The 18,670-nt window shown below is 36.8% G+C and overlaps 2 protein-coding genes across 8 annotated transcripts in view; both read left to right on the top strand.

Moving 5' to 3' along the window:
* The window catches only part of LOC135217096 (PIN2/TERF1-interacting telomerase inhibitor 1-like), a 68,564-nt gene extending 63,603 nt beyond the window's left edge, over window positions 1-4,961 (top strand). For both annotated transcript variants that reach the window (XM_064252784.1, XM_064252785.1), the window contains one exon: window positions 3,602-4,961. In XM_064252784.1, coding sequence (XP_064108854.1) covers window positions 3,602-4,444 — 843 coding nt within the window. In that variant the 3' untranslated portion in view covers window positions 4,445-4,961. The remainder of the gene's footprint in view (window positions 1-3,601) is intronic.
* LOC135217095 (organic cation transporter protein-like) overlaps window positions 1-18,670 on the top strand; it is a 77,874-nt gene that overhangs the window by 16,531 nt on the left and 42,673 nt on the right. For 4 of the 6 annotated variants that reach the window (XM_064252779.1, XM_064252781.1, XM_064252778.1 and 1 more), the window contains exon 1: window positions 14,770-14,867. The exons of 1 other annotated variant lie outside the window; for it this stretch is intronic. In XM_064252779.1, coding sequence (XP_064108849.1) covers window positions 14,866-14,867 — 2 coding nt within the window. In that variant the 5' untranslated portion in view covers window positions 14,770-14,865. Of the gene's footprint in view, window positions 1-14,764; window positions 14,868-18,670 lie in introns of those variants that run through there. One more of the 6 variants, XM_064252783.1, reaches the window with a different exon arrangement.

Below are 18,670 nucleotides of genomic sequence, written 5' to 3'. Positions count from 1 at the left end.
TGGCTGAAAATGTTTCTCTCCCCAGTGTTTAAGCATAGATGTGTGCCATGACTGTTTTCTTAGCATTGATAACAATCATGTAAGATTTATGGATAATTTCTATTTTTTTATATGCTGCATCTCAACAGCATTTTTGTTTCCAGCATTCTGTTCTGCATTTTATGGTTATAGTATATTAATTTCACCAGCTTCTCATAAAAAAATTGGTGTTGTGGTAACCTTATAAGCCATATCTACATGGTTTTATGTGATGCCTAATGCCTCTGTATATTCTAAATGTTGTGGCACTTTGCCTCCCATGTAGGATTATCACTATTGAAGCAGCCATTAAACGTTGTAGTGGAGCATTAAAACATTGATCCCTTCCCTTCTCCTTGCAAATGGACAGATCAGAGTTCAATTGAACTTTTGAAGTATGTGCTTTTTCCTCTCTAATGGGTTCTTAAGCATTTCTTTGCTTGTTCTAATGTTCTTTACATGTGCATAAGGTGCTGAGTACTACACTGTTACTGACACCAGTATTCATTAAAGGTCCAGTAGCTTTTGCTCTCCCATCTTTTGCCCTTTTAAGACTATTTTTGTCTCTGAGGCACATTCTATTTATCCTGCATCCTGGCTGGAATTGCAGAGTCTTGCTTCTTCTCAGCCTTATTTCTATATTAGCTAGTTGTAACAGAAGGATTTCACTGTTCTGCTTCTGCCCACAGGCTCTTTCTTGTGATGGAAGGGAGCTTGTTGTCCTTTGGAAGGTAATCTGTTGACTCTCTGAGATTCATGACACTTGTCACTCACCTGGAGTTCCAAACAAGTTCTCTTTCATCTGTGTGCTAGTCATTGTTACTTTAAGTTACAACAGGATACTTGGAGTAATGCTTCATGAACCATGCTCTGTTACACATCTAGAAAATTCACTGTCATTCATCCCTGCCTGTGCAGCCTGCAGCATGCCGTACACCTATCGCTTCTACTGTATGTATAATTCTATGAGAAGTGCTTTGCATTATGCAATTGTCTTTCATGAAATAATCAACCCTTGGTATTCTAAATTCATTGTTCATCTAATAGACTACATCCCTTTTTACTTGTAGTGTGAAAAGCAGCACAGCCATTGGTGTATTGCTTATGTAACATGCCATGTATTATGCTACAGTCTCTTCTGTAATGTACAGCATGCCAAGCATGTGAGGTCATTGTAATAAGATGTACTTCATGTTTGTCAATATACCTAGCTGTATATTTCTTATGATGAACTCAGCACGCCTAACTCACATGCTTACTGTTTGTTAACATAACTACACTTTCAGTTACGAAGTGCCTCTGCTTCAATTCACTTGCCTCTTATTTAACAAGTATTGTACAGCATGTCAAGCACTGGTTCTTGCTGTTGTGTACATAATTCCACTTGTTTACTTTCCTTACCTGTTATAGATTACATAGTGCATAGAGCGCAACATGTCCAGCTTCACAGTTGTCTTGTGATTACATAATTCCCTGCACTCACCTTCTTTATTGTACTCAGTCTTGTGCATTACTGCACAGCTGTGCTTCTTACCTGTGGTTATGGATTACCTCTCTACACCCTCTCATATGAGTAAGGTGTGCTGCACCGAGAGTCTTTGTTTTACCATACTAGCTGTAGGTTTATTATTATTACTGTTGGTGACTGGGTTACTACACCTGCCATTATCAGATCTTGTTTATTATTATTGGCACTGTAATTTCACTGGAACCTTTTTAGTAGTCCACCTACTTTACCCAAGGGGGCTATGTATGCCACCATAGGTTGTCCTCTGGACTCATTCTTATCAGGAGCAATCACTCTATCAATGCTGTCGTCCTTGTGGTTGCTGACAGGTGATTGGAAGGGGAAATGGTTAATGATAGTAATTACACCTGGAGCAGAGGAGCAGTTATGGGAAGGGTAACAGCTACACTGGTGGAGTCAGTGTGTGCTGTGGTTATCCAAGGTCCTGGTAGATGTGGTATGGCAACCAAAGCAAGAGAATGGGCATGTACTAGGTGCTGGTGATCAGGTGGCCATAGGCATGCTTTTTCAAAGGCCGCAAGTACATGTTTTCAGGCCAAGTACATGTCCAGAAGCAGGTATGTGGTTTGAAACAGAAGCAAAAGCAGGTGGCTGGTTTAAGACTAGAAGTGGTTGCATGGCCAGAGGCCAGAACTCCGCCAAAAATAGGATGAAATAAAATGCCAAAGGTCAGCAGCAGGAAGCTGAAGGGCAGGAGCAACAGGAAGGGAGGGCCTGCAGGTAGGAGTGCTTTAAAAAAAAAAATTAAAGGAGTCAGGTATGTGTGATAGACAAGAGGCGATGAACCAGAAGTTCCTCTGAATGAGGAAGACTGCAGCTAGAAATAGGCAAAAAGAGTGATGGTTATGGACAGATGTTCTGTAGCAACAGATTTGGAAAGGGACTGGAAGAACATTATTGAAGATAGATGGTTCTTCATGAAAATAGGGAATGGTATTGGTTGAGGGAAAACTAAATTAGTACCCATTTTTTAGTAACTGATTTGTTGTTGATGGTAGTAGTAAGCAGCAGCTTTACTTTTGGCTTAAGTTCATACTCATTGTAGGAATAGTAATAGTCTATGACCTAAGGGCATCCAGAGTGAAATTGTGTGACCAGCTGTTAGCTCCATGACCAATATACTGCCAGCAATGCCATATGAATTTTCTGGTTGCTTGGCTTTTTAAATCCTTTTTGCATATCTCATCTTCAAATCACACTTGAAATTTTTTTTTTCTCTATAGTTTTTGAGATAAGTATTATGTGTTGAACGTATTATGTACTTTTTTTTTATATAAAAACATCTTATGGAGCTGTATTACCATGTCAAGGTCCCTTAGTGCAAGTTGAATAAGTTGCACAATTTTTGTGCTATGTACATGTTAAGGTGAATATTAATCCAGCTAAATGTTCTCTTTGGCATTTGTAGTTTGCATTAAGTGATAACTTGTGTTGTATGAATATGATACTGAGATTGTTTTCCGACTGATGGAATGGTATTTAATGTACCATGTATTTTCTTTATTTTGTCAGATAGTACAAAAAGTTCTCTGCTGTATTCATTCAACTCCCAGTTGCTTTTCTGTTAGACTTTTACGTAATGTGTCATCCATTGAGGGATGACGTATTTCATAAGTTAATGAAGTTCACATCTAGCTGTCTATTGTCCTTTTTCAAAATTTTCTACCTTGCTCCTATTTTTGCTTTCTAATTCCCTTCTGTTGGCATCGATTGTCTTTGCCACATTGATAACTTTTTTGTGGAAGCTTGTGTGCTAAAGAACAAATCCTTCATGTATGCCTGGTGAGAGTTTTGTTTTTTATTGTTAATGATAATAATATAATAGTATTTATTCAGTTTTGTAATAGTACAGACTAATGAGTAAAAAAAAAAAGGAAGAAAGTGGGTTGTGTATCTTTTTATATAGATTTTTTTTATCACTTTTCTCCAAATGTACAGCTATACATATTGATCTTTCTTGTCGAGTCATTTTTGACTCGTAATATTATAAAGCCAGTGTGGGCTTAATCTGTTGTTGCTCATGTTCTTATGGTTAACATTGCTTATGTATTTCAGGATTATTTTGCAAAGAAAATGGCAATGTTGAATAGTAGTGTTGGCCACCGAGCAAACACTTCAGCTGAAGTTTGTGAACCATTGAATGATGAATATGAAGAGAGTCAGATGCATGAAGACTCAAAGAAAGGTAAGAAAAAAAGGAAAACTGAAGATGCTGCTGATGTCTGTGAAGGTAACGAGAAATTAAGTTCAGAATGTGATGAAAGTAAGAAGAAGAAAAAGAAAAGTAAAAAAGAGAAAGGTGTCACTGAAATTTGTGAAGGTAATGAAAATAGTATTGCAGAACAGGATGGACCAGAGCCAGTGAAGAAGAAAAAGTATAAGGAAAAAGATGTTGCTGACATCTTTGAAATTAACAAAAAACAAATTCCAGAATGTGATGAAACAAAGAGAAACAAAAAGAAAAAGAAAAAAGATGTTGCTGATAGCATTGAAGTTAAGGAAGAAAATATTCCAGAATGCGATGAAAGAGAGAGAAACCAGGAGGAAATAACAGAGGAAAATGGGGTTGCTGTTAACTCTGATAATACCAAGAAAATTAAGAAGAAAAGGAAAAAGGACAAAGATGATGCTGATATATGCAAAAGTACTGAAGACATGTTGTCAGAGTGTGATGAGATCAAGGAAAACAGAAAGAAAAGAAAAAAGGCCAAGGATGCTCCAGATACCTCAGGAGATATTGAAGGAAGTACTTCAGAAGGTAATGATATAAATAAAAACAAGAAAAGGAAAAAGGAAAAGGATGCTACTGGTACTGGAGATGAGGGAAATCTTGTTTTGGAACTTGAAGGTAAACTAAAAAAGAAAAAGAAGTCAAAGCAAAGTGAAAAAGATAGATAGCTATAGATTTATTTGGATCTAAGCTCAGGGTGCTGCATTATTCACTAGGAGGCATTAATAAATAATGAATTCTATTTCTCTAGCAAAAAAATTTGAGATGAATTGAAAAAACCAATACTTATGCAATGTGAAGAGTAGTATTTTTCTCATTAGAAGGGAATCCAAAATTTATACAGAATGAAAGTGAATGCAGCACAAGTTCTAATTGAAAGGAAGTACAGCATTTTACTGCCTTAGTATTTAAGAGTGAGTAAAAACAAAATGGTGAAAAGTGTTGTATGAGAATTGGGGGGTAAATACTAACCCATTTTATTTACTAATTGGAAATAACATACCAAATGCTACTAGGTATGGATTTAGTTTTAATTGGCATGTAAGAGAAATTTTAAATTATTTTAATTTTATGGTTTTCAGTTATATTTTGATATATTTAAAAGGGATATTTTCTTGTGTATGATAATTTAGGAATCATACTACGTGACTGTTTGCTGAATATTAAATTCCTGTTAATATTCAAGTGTGTTTTCTTTCCCTACTTGCTATAGTTTGACGCCAGATAACTCACAATCAATCAATCGATCCTACTTGCTGTACCGTTAGAAGTATTGCGTATAGTACTAAAACATGCCATGTTTACATTTTAGATAACATTCATTTGTAAACAAAGGAATTTCTTAAATGATGATTTGCTAAATGTATTGGTATTGCAGTCGTTCAGTAAATTTTTGCGTAAGTAAATCAGATTTCTATGTACTAATAAATTTTTTCTCTTCTGTGTTGAGCAGTGATATTGTGCTATAAATCATTAGTCATTTCATTAGAATGTGTTCATCTATTCCCCAGGCTTCTATGGCAGTTTACAATGAAACTTGTGTATTATTTAGATTAGACAAACAGTTTTAATGCATTTAATTTGTTTTTGTATGGTACTTGCAGAGAATGTAGTCCATTCCACAAAGGAGATCATTATTTCAGAATCTGAATAGGTTACCATGAGAAGAAAGTAACAATCAATAATTAATTGAAAATGTATTTCGTCTCTTATTTCTTAATGGTAAGCACTGACAAATTGGTTTGAAGGTTTTGTTTACTTATTTATCCTGTATCCTGCATTTGTGGCAAGTCAAGGATATTAACAAAAATTCTTCTCTACTTATTTTTTTTACATGTAGCACATTTTTTTCTCTAACATTAAAGGTGAGTCTGTTGACTGATTATAAATGTGTGTGATATTTTGACTATTCTTATTGATATGTAGAGTTAGAATTATTTTGTATGGTGAAGTATTTTTGCTTTAGTTCTTTTCCTGTAATATGTAGTATATTATAAATTGTTCCAATATTTACATAGTTTCATAATTGTTTTTTTTTTTTAAATTGGCATTTTAAAGTTTGTAGAATCTTAGTCTCTTGTGGCATCATAGAGAAATACTTTGATTTGTATAGTAGTAGTTGTATATAAAGTAACTGGGGTCTTCTTTCCTTGCTCCATTTTTCTCTCCCAGCACTATCAAAAATGATCTCCTTGCAGTTAAGTAGTTCATCTTGACCTGGAATATGCTTTTGATTTCTCCAAGAACATGAATGAGTCAGTGTTGGTGGTACTATATACCCATCATCCAAACAGCTGCCACCAGTTCAACAACCATCTTAGACATCTGCATCATATTGATGTGTATATGTATACATGTGCAGAAAATTTTCACAAAGTATGATAAAAAAAAATACTAAATGAAATTATCTGAAAACTCAACAGAATATAAAATAGCAAAAAAAAAAAAAAAAGTAGGCCTAAAAGCCTTATTGTATACTAATGTATTAAGATATAATTATTCAATAACTTACATGATTGGTTAAAAATATTGAAAAGTTAGATTTGTGCTTTGATTGGTTAAAAATATTGAAATAAGTTAGATTCGTGCTTGGACACATTAAAAGCAATGAGGATGCTGATAAACCAGATTAAAGGTTCATATATTAAAACTACATCAAATATTTTGCAGCAGCACTTGTGAATGTTTGTCTGCCATGACTGAAATTCATTATCGTCAATTTCCGTTTCAGCGCTGAATGGCCTCAGTTCCCAGCTCTTGACCTTGGGCCAAAGTTCTATACGTATTCTGTTAATATGTTTGGGACTTAATGTAATAAAGTCTGCCATATATTGAGAATGAATTAAGTAAATGCTACTGTTATATGATATCATTGTCATCATTATTAATTCTTTTTCCTTCAATGGGTTAGACATGAAATGAAACAGCACTCCTTAAAATCACAGCTTCTTGAATTCTGTCAGGTCCAGGTTTCCATCGATGGCATTTCTCCATGATTTTCTGCATCTTAACTGGTTTTCAGCCTGCTACTTTCATATCTACTACTGTGCACAAGAATTGCTCTTCTCTCACTTATCATTACATGTCCGAACTATCAGGCTCGAGGTTTCTGTCTCTATTCCAGCTTCTAGAGACCACACTTGTCAGCAACTTCCTATTTTGTAATATGATTGTCCCAACAGCTTTCCACTTCATCCAGGCTGTTGCTTCTCTTTTTTTTTTTTTTTTTTTTTTTTTCTTATTGCTATGTCCCCAAGGTAACTGAAATGTTCATCTTATGAAGGGCTGTCTTTTCATCTTGGGATAATACTCCTCCTCCTTGTCTTCCTCATTTGCTCTGTTGGTACATTTCTGGCATCTGACAGTCTCTAACCCCTATTTGCATTTTGAATTCAGGGCATCTCATGTGGGACTGTCTGTTACGTTTGATAGATAGTGTTCATACCCCTATGCCCTTCCAGCAGCGATCTTGCAGCCACTCTGCTGATTGTATTATTTCCTCTTCATACCTGTTACAAGCAGTTTTGTTTTAAATCCTCTTAATTCCACTCTTCTATTTGTTAAGTACTTCTACAAATCCTTCTAATTCTGCTGAAAAGTTATTTGCATATAGCACCCAGGGGCCTTCTTAAGCAAAGTCGTATGATGATGTGTATAATGAGCTGGGGACAAAGGAAGGATTAAAGATGATGATCAAGCTATCAAAGGCTAGAAATAAGAGCACCAAAGATATTACACATATCAAACAAATAAAGGACCAAGATGGTGTAGTACTTAGAAAGGAGGAAGACATTGTGAAGAGATGGAAAGAATATTTCGAACAGTTGTTAAATGAAGAAAATAATAGACTAATAAGAGAGGATGGGCAAGTGAACATTGGCATGGTAATGAGGTTTTCTAGGCAAGAGGTACTAAATGCACTGAAGAAGATGAAGAATGGGAAGGCAACCGGACCAGACATGATTCCGGTTGAGGCATGGAAAGCATTAGGAGATGAAGGAGTGGATATACTGTACGATCTTATGATAAAGATCCTTGAACAGGAAAAGATACCAAATGAGTGCGTGGAGTATATTGATCCCAATTTTTAAAGGGAAAGGCGATGTCCAAGAGTGGTAATTATAGGGCATTAAATTGATGTCCCACACTTTGAAGATACTGGAAAGGATGATAGATGCTAGACTGAGAGAAGTACAAATAGGTAAAGAGCAGATGGGATTTATGAAGGGAAGGGTAACAACAGATGGTATATTTTGTCTGAGGCAAATAATGGAGAAATTCGGGGAAAGACAAAGGGACCTACATATGGTATTCATTGACCTTGAAAAGGCTTATGACCGAGTCCCGAGACAAGAAGTATGGAGGAGTCTGAGGGAGAGGAATGGATGGATGCCAGAGAAGTATGTGCGATTTGATACAAGAGAGTGTACCGGAATGTATTTACCAGAGTGAGGAGCAGTGTTGGGGAGACAGAAGGTTTTGAGGTGAGAGTAGGATTACACCAGGGGGGTCGGCTCTGAGCCCATTTATCTTTAACATAGTGATGGATGTTATAATAGAGGAAGTAAGGGAGGCAGTACCATTGAACATATTGTATGCGGATGATATTGTTCTGTGTGCAGAGAGCAGGGAAGATCTGGAAGTGAAATTGGAAAGATGGAGACAAGTACTGGAGGAAAGAGGAATGAGAATAAGTAGATCTAAGACAGAATATATGTGTACCCCCACCACTGAGGGGGATGATAGAGAAAGTATTCAGCTTGGTGGAAATGGCAAATAAGGAGTACATTTCTGGCATCTGACAGTCTCTAACCCCTATTTTGCATTTTAAATTCAGGGCATACTCATGTGGGACTGTCTGTTACGTTTGATAGATAGTGTTCATACCCCTATGCCCTTCCAGCAGCGATCTTGCAGCCACTCTGCTCTGACTGTATTATTTCCTCTTCATACCTGTACAAGCAGTTTTGTTTTAAATCCTCTTAATCCACTCTTCTATTTGTTAAGTACTTCTACAAATCCTTCTAATTCTGCTGAAAAGTTATTTTGCATATAGCACCCATGGGCCTTCTTAAGCAAAGTCGTATGATGATGTGTATAATGAGCTGGGGACAAAGGAAGGATTAAAGATGATGATCAAGCTATCAAAGGCTAGAAATAAGAGCACCAAAGATATTACACATATCAAACAAATAAAAGGACCAAGATGGTGTAGTACTTAGAAAGGAGGAAGACATTGTGAAGAGATGGAAAGAATATTCGAACAGTTGTTAAATGAAGAAAAAAAAATATAGACTAATAAGAGAGGATGGGCAAGTGAACATTGGCATGGTAATGAGGTTTTCTAGGCAAGAGGTACTAAATGCACTGAAGAAGATGAAGAATGGGAAGGCAACCGGACCAGACATGATTCCGGTTGAGGCATGGAAAGCATTAGGAGATGAAGGAGTGGATATACTGTACGATCTTATGATAAAGATCCTTGAACAGGAAAAGATACCAAATGAGTGGCGTGGGAGTATATTGATCCCAATTTTTAAAGGGAAAGGCGATGTCCAAGAGTGGTAATTATAGGGGCATTAAATTGATGTCCCACACTTTGAGATACTGGAAAGGATGATAGATGCTAGACTGAGAGAAGTACAAATAGGTAAAGAGCAGATGGGATTTATGAAGGGAAGGGGAACAACAGATGGTATATTTTGTCTGAGGCAAATAATGGAGAAATTCGGGGAAAGACAAAGGGACCTACATATGGTATTTCATTGACCTTGAAAAGGCTTATCCGACCGAGTTCCCGAGACAAGAAGTATGGAGGAGTCTGAGGGAGAAGATGGTGCCAGAGAAGTATGTGCGATTGATACAAGAGATGTTACCGGAATGTATTTACCAGAGTGAGGAGCAGTGTTGGGGAGACAGAAGGTTTTGAGGTGAGAGTAGGATTACACCAGGGGTCGGCTCTGAGCCCATTTATCTTTAACATAGTGATGGATGTTATAATAGAAGGAATAGGGAGGCAGTACCATTGAACATATTGTATGCGGATGATATTGTTCTGTGTGCAGAGAGCAGGGAAGATCTGAAGTGAAATTGGAAAGATGGAGACAAGTACGGAGGAAAAGAGGAATGAGCAATAAGTAAGATCTAAGACAGAATATATGTGTGCCACCACTGGAGGGGGATGATAGAGAAAGTATTCAGCTTGGTGGAAAGCAAATAAGGAGAGTTGATAGTTTAAGTATTTGGGATCTTTTGTTAACGCTGAGGAAGTATGGAAGAAGAAGTAAAACATCGGGTAACAGGCAGGCTGGAACAACTGGAGAGCGGCCTCTGGAGTTCTTTGTACAGAAGAGTGCCGCTTAGGTTAAAAGGAAAATTTCACAAGACTGTGGAAAGAACAGCAATGCTGTATGGTACAGAAACAGCAAGCATGAGAAAAACAGAGCAGAAGAAGATGGATGGGGCAGAAATGAGAATGCTTAGGTGGATGTCTGGGGTGACAAGAGAGGATAGGATCAGGTATGACTACATAAGGGGGTCGACTAAGGTGGTGGAAGTTTCAAAGAAGTGCAGGAGGGGAGGCTGAGTGGTATGGACACCTGTTTGAGGAGAGATGAGGACACACTGGGGAGACATACTATGGGGGTGGAGGTGCAAGGAAGAAGAAGAAGAGGGAGACCAAGAAAGATGGAAGGACTGTGTGAGAGGAGACTTACATGAGGAAGGGAATTGATGAGGCAGAAGCGCAGGATAGAAATAGATGGAAACGGCTCATCCGAAACGGCGACCCCATATAAAAATGGGAAGAAGAAGAAGAAGACCCAGGGGCCTCCTTTTCTTCATTCCTTTGTAGCTTTCTCTGTTACTATGATAAAGGACACATAATGGAAAAAAGAATATATAAGATTTTAGTACTGTATTCGAGGGCTGAAGCTAGAAGCTCTTCGATTCTCATCTTGTGGATCTGTAACGTGTCATTAAGAATCCTGAACAGCTTTCGGATCGATATGACCAACAATTAATGCTCTTGTCCTTTCTTGACTTGTTGCTATCATATTTACTTTTGTAATGGGATATTTGGTTGATTATTTTGTTTTCAAAACCTGTATCATTCAGGTGGTGTCTTAAGGGATGGATGTACCTATTTTTCAATGAAAAATCTCTGGCCAAAGTTTGGTTTGACAAAACTTGCTCTTTGGATAAATAATCAGTCCAAAGAGAGGCATATAGAGATCGATGTACCCATTTTTCAATGAAAAATTTCAGACGAAACTTTCTCTGTGGATAATCAGTCCAAAGAGAGGCATATAGAGCCTAACTTAGGCAAAGCCACACCGGATGCGGGAAGCATTGAGGTACAGGCACGACTTAGGCGGGAGAGCATTGTCAAAGCGACACATGGCCACACCAGAAACGCCACCCTCCCTCACGTGACTCTCAGCTGTCAAAGTTATACTTCTGTGCAAATATGTCACTGTCATGTTTTAGTAGGAAATTGCCTTTAATCGAAAACTTAGGTGTTAAACTTGACGAAAGACTACGTATAATCCAACGCCCCTACTGCAAGTATAACTGCGTGTGATATCTAGGTTTTTTAAAATAAAAAGATAGTTTATTCGATATACATTAATTTTCGAGTTTTTAACCTAACTTACTCTGTACATATCTCTTGGAGGGGCTGATAGGTTTCTTACTCTACTGACGGACTGCTTCATTATCAATGAAACTGCCTTTCCGTTGCAGCCACATCAGCATGAGCAGGTGCCTAGCGTATTTTTTATTTCATTTTTTTTTTTATATAATTTGTATTATGGAAGTGCGGTGCGAGTTTATAATAAACTTGACTCGAATATGAAACTAATAAACCCAGAAAATTGTAAAAATGTCCCTGAAATCGTCCGGTGCAGAAGTCATATATGTAATAATATTTTCATGATATAACCAGTTGGGTCTCATTGCTTCAACACCTGCCATACCAATGTTTTCCTTAACCAACGACTGAAGACACTGATTTGACGAAAGAAAAGGGTGAAGACATGAAAAGTCCAAAAGAAGGGTATCAGGAAAAGGGCAACTAGCTTGCAAAGCATTTGAGACTAGATGTCACCCAGATGCTTGAATGCGGCTCGTCTGGGGTGAAACTTAACTGCTTGCACACACACACACGCCTCATTGTGTCCTTTGGAGAGGCTGTACTACACAGTCCAACTCTCCAGTTGTTAATGTGTTGCCAGCCCACAAGAACTTTATAATAATACATATAATTTTGGTTTTCTGGTGGTAATCTATGAAAATGCTTTATTATATTGTTTAAGAATTGTTTGGACTCCATCGTAGAGAGAGGATCGAATCACGTATATTCCCGCCATCCAGTCTTAAACAAGCAAAAGCATTGTCTGGATTGAAAAAACTCTTCATTACTCCATTATCCAGTTGTCGAGTAAGTGATGCACAAACATTTCCGTACTCCAGATATCCACTGTGCGAGTCACATTGACAAGAAATGTCATCCAGTAGCATGGCAAAGTAAAACGGAAGTGTGGGTGCAGTATAAAATGGTGGTACCGCTGTCATTCAGAAAATATCGTGTGATTGTATTGGTTTGCTTAGTATCCTTGCGATGCAAATAAATAGAGAATAGAAAATGTCTCAAGGGTAGCGAATAAGTAACATAAAACCTTGGCAATCAATGGTTACCACAGTTTTGGATCGTCTCAGCGGTGTAGTTGGTATGGTATTAGCGTCCCACTTCGGTGGTCGCGGGTTCGATTCTCGGCCATTCCATTGAGGAGTGAGAGATGTGTATTTCTAGTGATAGAAGTTCACTCTCGACGTGGTTCGGATGTCACGTAAAGCCGTTGGTCCCGTTGCTGAATAACCACTGGTTCCATGCAACGTAAAACCACCATACAAACAAACAAACAAACCACAGGTTTGGCCAGCAGTGCTGAATGTGTGATATGAGTTCATTTATTTGAACAATTATGATCGTGGAGTGCCGGAAATCCTTAGCGTCACAATTAGGGTAATAGGGTGGTAGGCTAGGAAATAATGAAATTCTTTTAGATATGAATTGAAAACGGTTAACACGCATGAAAAGTAAAAACGTACTTCAGCATCTGCATCAGTCACGATAATGAAATGTGGTTGAGTGGTTATCACTGATGCAAAAAAAAAAAAAAAAAAAAAAAAAAACTCGACCAGGTACTCTTTTGCTAGAATTTGGTGTGACTAAAAGTTACAAGACGCATACTAACCTGTGTTCCCGGGTTAACTAATTTTATGTGCATTTCCTGATCTGTAGGTGACTGGAGACGATTTGAGTCCGTCCTGGACCCTTTCAAGATAAATATATTTTAGCCCTTATAGCTACTTGAAATACGAGGTACGCCGTCGTTGTCGTCATATCCTGCATCCAAGTACCGAGATGATAGGTCCTGTAATCTGAACGAAAAGAAAAATGTTGAAGTTGACCGTGTGTACCAAAGCTCTTATGACAGGGTGAAAAATAAACGCCGTTACGAATTAATAGTTATTTAAAACAAATCACGACTCCAACAATACACTTTTGCGATTGTTTTCGTTTTCGTTTTAAGAATTATTTTTACCGGACTGACTGGGAATAGCAAGTAAAACTCAGTAATATTGCAGAGTAGTAGCGCACACATGAGTCATTCTCTTATGCACGGTGTCGAGTTATGGTCCAAGGAGGCGACCCCCCCCCCCCCCTTTCCCCTTCCCTATAGGTTAAGGCATGGCCAGAGGACTGGTTAGGTTGCACTCCTGTTAGAACACGTTTTTGATCTGCTTTTAAGGGGGACCCGCAGGAATAGCCCTAAGTTCGCAAATCAGGTGCACTTGGTCTGGTTGGATACTATAATCATATCAAAGTCTTCTGTACGTGGTTTGAAATATGCCAGACTTTAAAAAGTTTTCATCATAATGCAGGCAAGCGAGAATTTCTCACGTTGGAATGCAGTAAAATTTGCTCAGTGAGTGCAAACAAGTGGAAGACATGAAATATCCACTAAAAATTAGGTTCAAGAAGGTATGGCCAGCTTTAGTCAATACCAACAAGTTATATTATTTCATTATCGTAACCTATCGTGGCTGTCAAACTCCCGGTCATCAGCGTGTCAGATTCAGTTTATAGAATCACGATTTGATTAATCAAATTAGTATTACGTGAGTTGCCAAATATACAGCCAATGGCGAAGAATACGGATAATTTGCCGGATTTAAAGTTTCAGAGTATGAATACTGTGGCAGATAACGATATTTATTCATTCGAAACGCAGCTCGAACACTTCATAGAGAAAATATACAGGTAAGAGAGAGAGAGAGAAAAAAAAAACCATATCTTTGAAATGAAAATGTTTTAATTTGAAAAAACATTTAAATCTAGGTAAAGAGATAGTCTTACACGCAAAAAGTGGTCTTAATAGAGCACGAATTCGTCTTGGCAATCAGACATGGGTAAGCCATTGTAAGACCTCCCTCCCTTCTACGTTGTCATTAACAGATTGGACGAGTATGATAATTGCTTGGTGTTCAATGAAGGTGTTATTATAATTTCACATAGATAATCGATATTAGAATAATCATAAGAAACAAACAATCTTTTCCCAAGATTATCTTATTAAAAATTAAGATCGGTTACGCACAAATGTATTCACACTCACATTCCGGGTGACCTGTAATGTGTAGTCTTGTTTGAATAGGCAAGGGGCATATCTATATATATCATATAATATATATATATGTAGATCTTTGTTCTTAAGCGTAAGCATAATTTTTTTTTGCAACATGCGATACTGTATCATTACCACCGGATGTATATTACATCACAGTTTATTTTCTGTGTATTACACCCATTTGATAAATAGGAAAATAGAGCCAAGGTCAATGTGGATTTGGCCGCCTCTGCGTTGTCAATCGAAGCGATAAGTCTGCCACGGTTCTATGCACTGCTCAGATAGGAAGTCACTACGGGAATGATAAGGCACAATTTTAAAAATTGCAAGAGCACTTAGTTGCTACCGAACTACGACGAAGTGTGGGTCGCCTTCTCTCTCTCTCCACAAAGAAAATGTACGTATATGAGTGTCAAGATTAGTTAAGTTTAAGCAAGTTTGTTTTATAACGGAGGACTGAAGATAATTGGATCAGTGGACCAGAAGGATGTGAGTCATTCTAGTTATATATATATTATTATATATATTATATAGATATTATTATAGATATATATATATATATTATATTATATATGTACATATATCATTTATATATATATATTATATATACATATATATATATATATTATATATATATATATATCTATATATATATATATATATTATACACACACACACACACACATATATATATATATATATATATATATATATATATTGCATATATATATCATATATATATATATATATATATATATATATATATATATATATATATATATATATATATATATATATATATAATGTAAAGTCATGCACTTTATGTAAAACTGAACACTCGAATGGAAGGGCCTCACATCCTGTCTTGAAGAAGTACACTTAGTATAAATATATCTACACTGCATATAATTTTAAGGTTGTAATGTTGGTCCCTCCCCCATTACAGTGAGAGAATACATTTGTAGAGGTATTTAAGTGAAACTTGTGATGCATGTATAGTTTCAAGTGTTTAATAAATATCTTGTTTCGTAGATTGGTTGATAGTGTAGAAATGTGTGCTATGCATGTTAATGTTGTCTCTTAGTACAAGAGGAGTAAGACGTATTGAAAGGAAGGAAAATGTAACCATACGAGGTAACAAAAAGTGTTGGACGGAGAAAAGCTGGATCACAGTCTTATGAAATGGTTGGGGAAGGGCTGTAGTAACCGATCAGCGAATTTAGGCACCGTGGCCCGATTTCTACTTGGATGCTTTAGGCAAACAAATCCATTTCCACATTCACATCCCAATGGATGGGCAATTACATTGGTGGTAAACGGTAGTTAGCACTCTCCGGAGTTCTCCGCATAAAGAAAATTATATGTATTATATATATATATATATATATATATATATATATATATATATATATGTGTGTGTGTGTGTGTGTGTGTGTGTGTGTGTGTAGATTTCTGGTTCACCAATTGACCCATCTGCGCATCCTGACCTTTCGTTTGAGAGACTGGAGTACGATCTTGATGTGAGTCAGAATTTTGTTTCTGTTAAACACGTGCTCGCGTTGATAAGCTCCACACACACACACACACACACACACACACACACACACACACACACACATACATATATATATGTATATATATATATATATATATATATATATATATATATATATATATATATATATATCAGAGGGCTACCGAAACTCAGTAGATCACAGTTAAGGAGTTTATTATGAGATCGTTTCGTGTCATCCTGACGCATCATCAGTCCGTAATGTAAAATCAATTCACATTTATAAAAAAATATAATTAAAGTTTACATGCTCGAATTCCCCCCTAAAAGGAAAACATAAAATACTAAAGTTATTCATAAAAATTATTGTTAAGCTAGCTAAAAATACTAAAATTATTTACAAGGTGACATTAAAATTGTAGAAATTTGGGATTAAAAAGGAATATTAACCTTAATAAAAAGCGAAGGACAGAAAGGAATGGCTGTAGGACGTCGTTTGCCCAGATCCTCGACTACGCAAGAAAAGCTGAGTAGAGGATTGACTAGAATTGAGGGAGGAACGAGGTGCTTGATATGTAACGACTCAAGTGTCGTTATATATTGGCTATGCTTGGTATTGTCGTTTATGCGATCCAATATTATTTACAAATTTACTTGCCCGGGTGTCCCGGTACTTACGTTGGGTCGACGAAACGCTTGTTGCAAGTTCGATATTCTAGTCATTTTGGGAGTAAGCTACAGAACTGGCAAGAGGATAACAATCCTGAACTTTCTAATGTAAGAAATCATGCAGCTCTCTGTAAAATTGAAATTAGCAAAAAACATTTTTCGATAATTGACAATACCAAGCATAGCCAATATATAACGACACTTGAGTCTTTACATATCATGCACCTCGTTCCTTCCCTCAATTCTAGTCAATCCTCTACTCAGCTTTTCTTGGCGTAGCCGAGTCTGGGCAAACGACGGTTCCTACAGCCATTTCTTTCTTGTCCTTCGCTTTATTAAGGTTAATATGCCTTTTTAAAAGTCCCAAATTTCTACAAACAATTTTAAATGGTTCACCCTTGTAAACAATTTTCGTATTTTTAGCTTTTAACAATTAATTTTTATTGAATCAACTTTAAGTATTTTATGTTTTTCCGTTTTAAAAATAGCATGTAAACTTTAATATTTTTTATAAATGTGAATTGATTTTACATTACAGACTGATGATGTGTCAGGATACACGCAACGTATCTCATAAGTACACTCCTTAACTTGATCTACTGAGTTTCGGTAGCCCTCTGATGTCTACATGTTTCGCACCTTTTGATATATATATATATATTATATATATATATATATATATATATATATGCTGACCTAACCTGTGTGCCCCTGGTATGCCCTGACCACCTGGATATAACCTCCTGAGTGCAACCGATAAACTCTCTCTCTCTCTCTCTCTCTCTCTCTCTCTCTCTCTCTCTCTCTCATCATTCCTGTTAAGATAGTTGCTTCAGTTACATTGCCCAGCATTTTTGAAATTTTACAGTTTACATGTCACCACACTTCCACCCCTCCTTATTGGAACTGAACTTGGACTTAAAGGGCTTTGGGAGTGTCACTATTCATTCCAGCAACCTCGAAAACTGTGGATTAAACACCAATATCTGTCGTTTTCGTTATTTTTATGTCTACCACTTCCTACCCCTTATCAACCACCTTCCTATCAGGGCTGAACTTGGACTCGAAGGGCATTGGGAGTGTCACTATTCATTTCAGCGACCTCGTAAACTATGAATTAGAGTATGCTCTAATATATGTCGTTTTCGATTATTTTTACAATACCCCTTCCCACTTCCACCTTATCAGGGCTGAACTTAGACTTGAAGGACATCGGGATTGTCACTATCCATTTCAGCGACCCTGAAAACTATGGATTAGACACTAATATATGTTTTTCTTTGGTAATATTCACATTTTACCCGCCTCTCACAGCCCTCCCCCCCCCCACCCCCATCCTTACCCAAACATTTATTTCACATTTTACTTCTGTTTTCATCATAACCTTTCCCGGTTTGATAATGACTTACGTTTTAAAATCTCATCAAACCGACCAAGAAATGTGGATTTGTATAGTGTTCGTACAAACAAACACTCAAACAAACAAACAGGTATTTTTTCGTTTACATATATATATATATATATATATATATATATATATATATATATATATATATATATATGTGTGTGTGTGTGTGTGTGTGTGTGTCTTATGTGTGTGTGCGCGCACGTGCACAAGTATTTTGGTTTTACTATGAAAAGCCCCCTCAATGTCCAACGCGTACGTTTGGAAATAAAATGTAGATGCTCATTATGTGTCCAACAACAGTGCAAAAAGTGTTTTGAAAAAATCTCCTCGGCAGTTTTAAAGTTGTATAACTAAATGTTAAGCCGTAAAGTGAGAAAATTTATGTCATCTGGGTGTGCGCAATTGCTTGATATAAGATCCCGCCTCCTTCACCAAATATATAAAAAATAAAAACGAAAAGCAGGCTATATAAATGTGAGTGAATGAAGATTCGTTGCCCTACCCAGACCTAAAATTAAACGGAGTGTTGAAATGTATTGAGGAATACAAGTAGTTTGGTTTTCCTATGAAAGCCCCCTCATATGTCCAACTCGTATGGCTCGGAATAAAT

Source organism: Macrobrachium nipponense, chromosome 7 (genome assembly GCF_015104395.2).
Source record: "Macrobrachium nipponense isolate FS-2020 chromosome 7, ASM1510439v2, whole genome shotgun sequence".
Taxonomy (NCBI): domain Eukaryota; kingdom Metazoa; phylum Arthropoda; class Malacostraca; order Decapoda; family Palaemonidae; genus Macrobrachium; species Macrobrachium nipponense.
The sequence above is the reverse complement of the archived record's forward strand: the minus strand, read 5'-3'. Positions and strand labels throughout refer to the sequence as shown.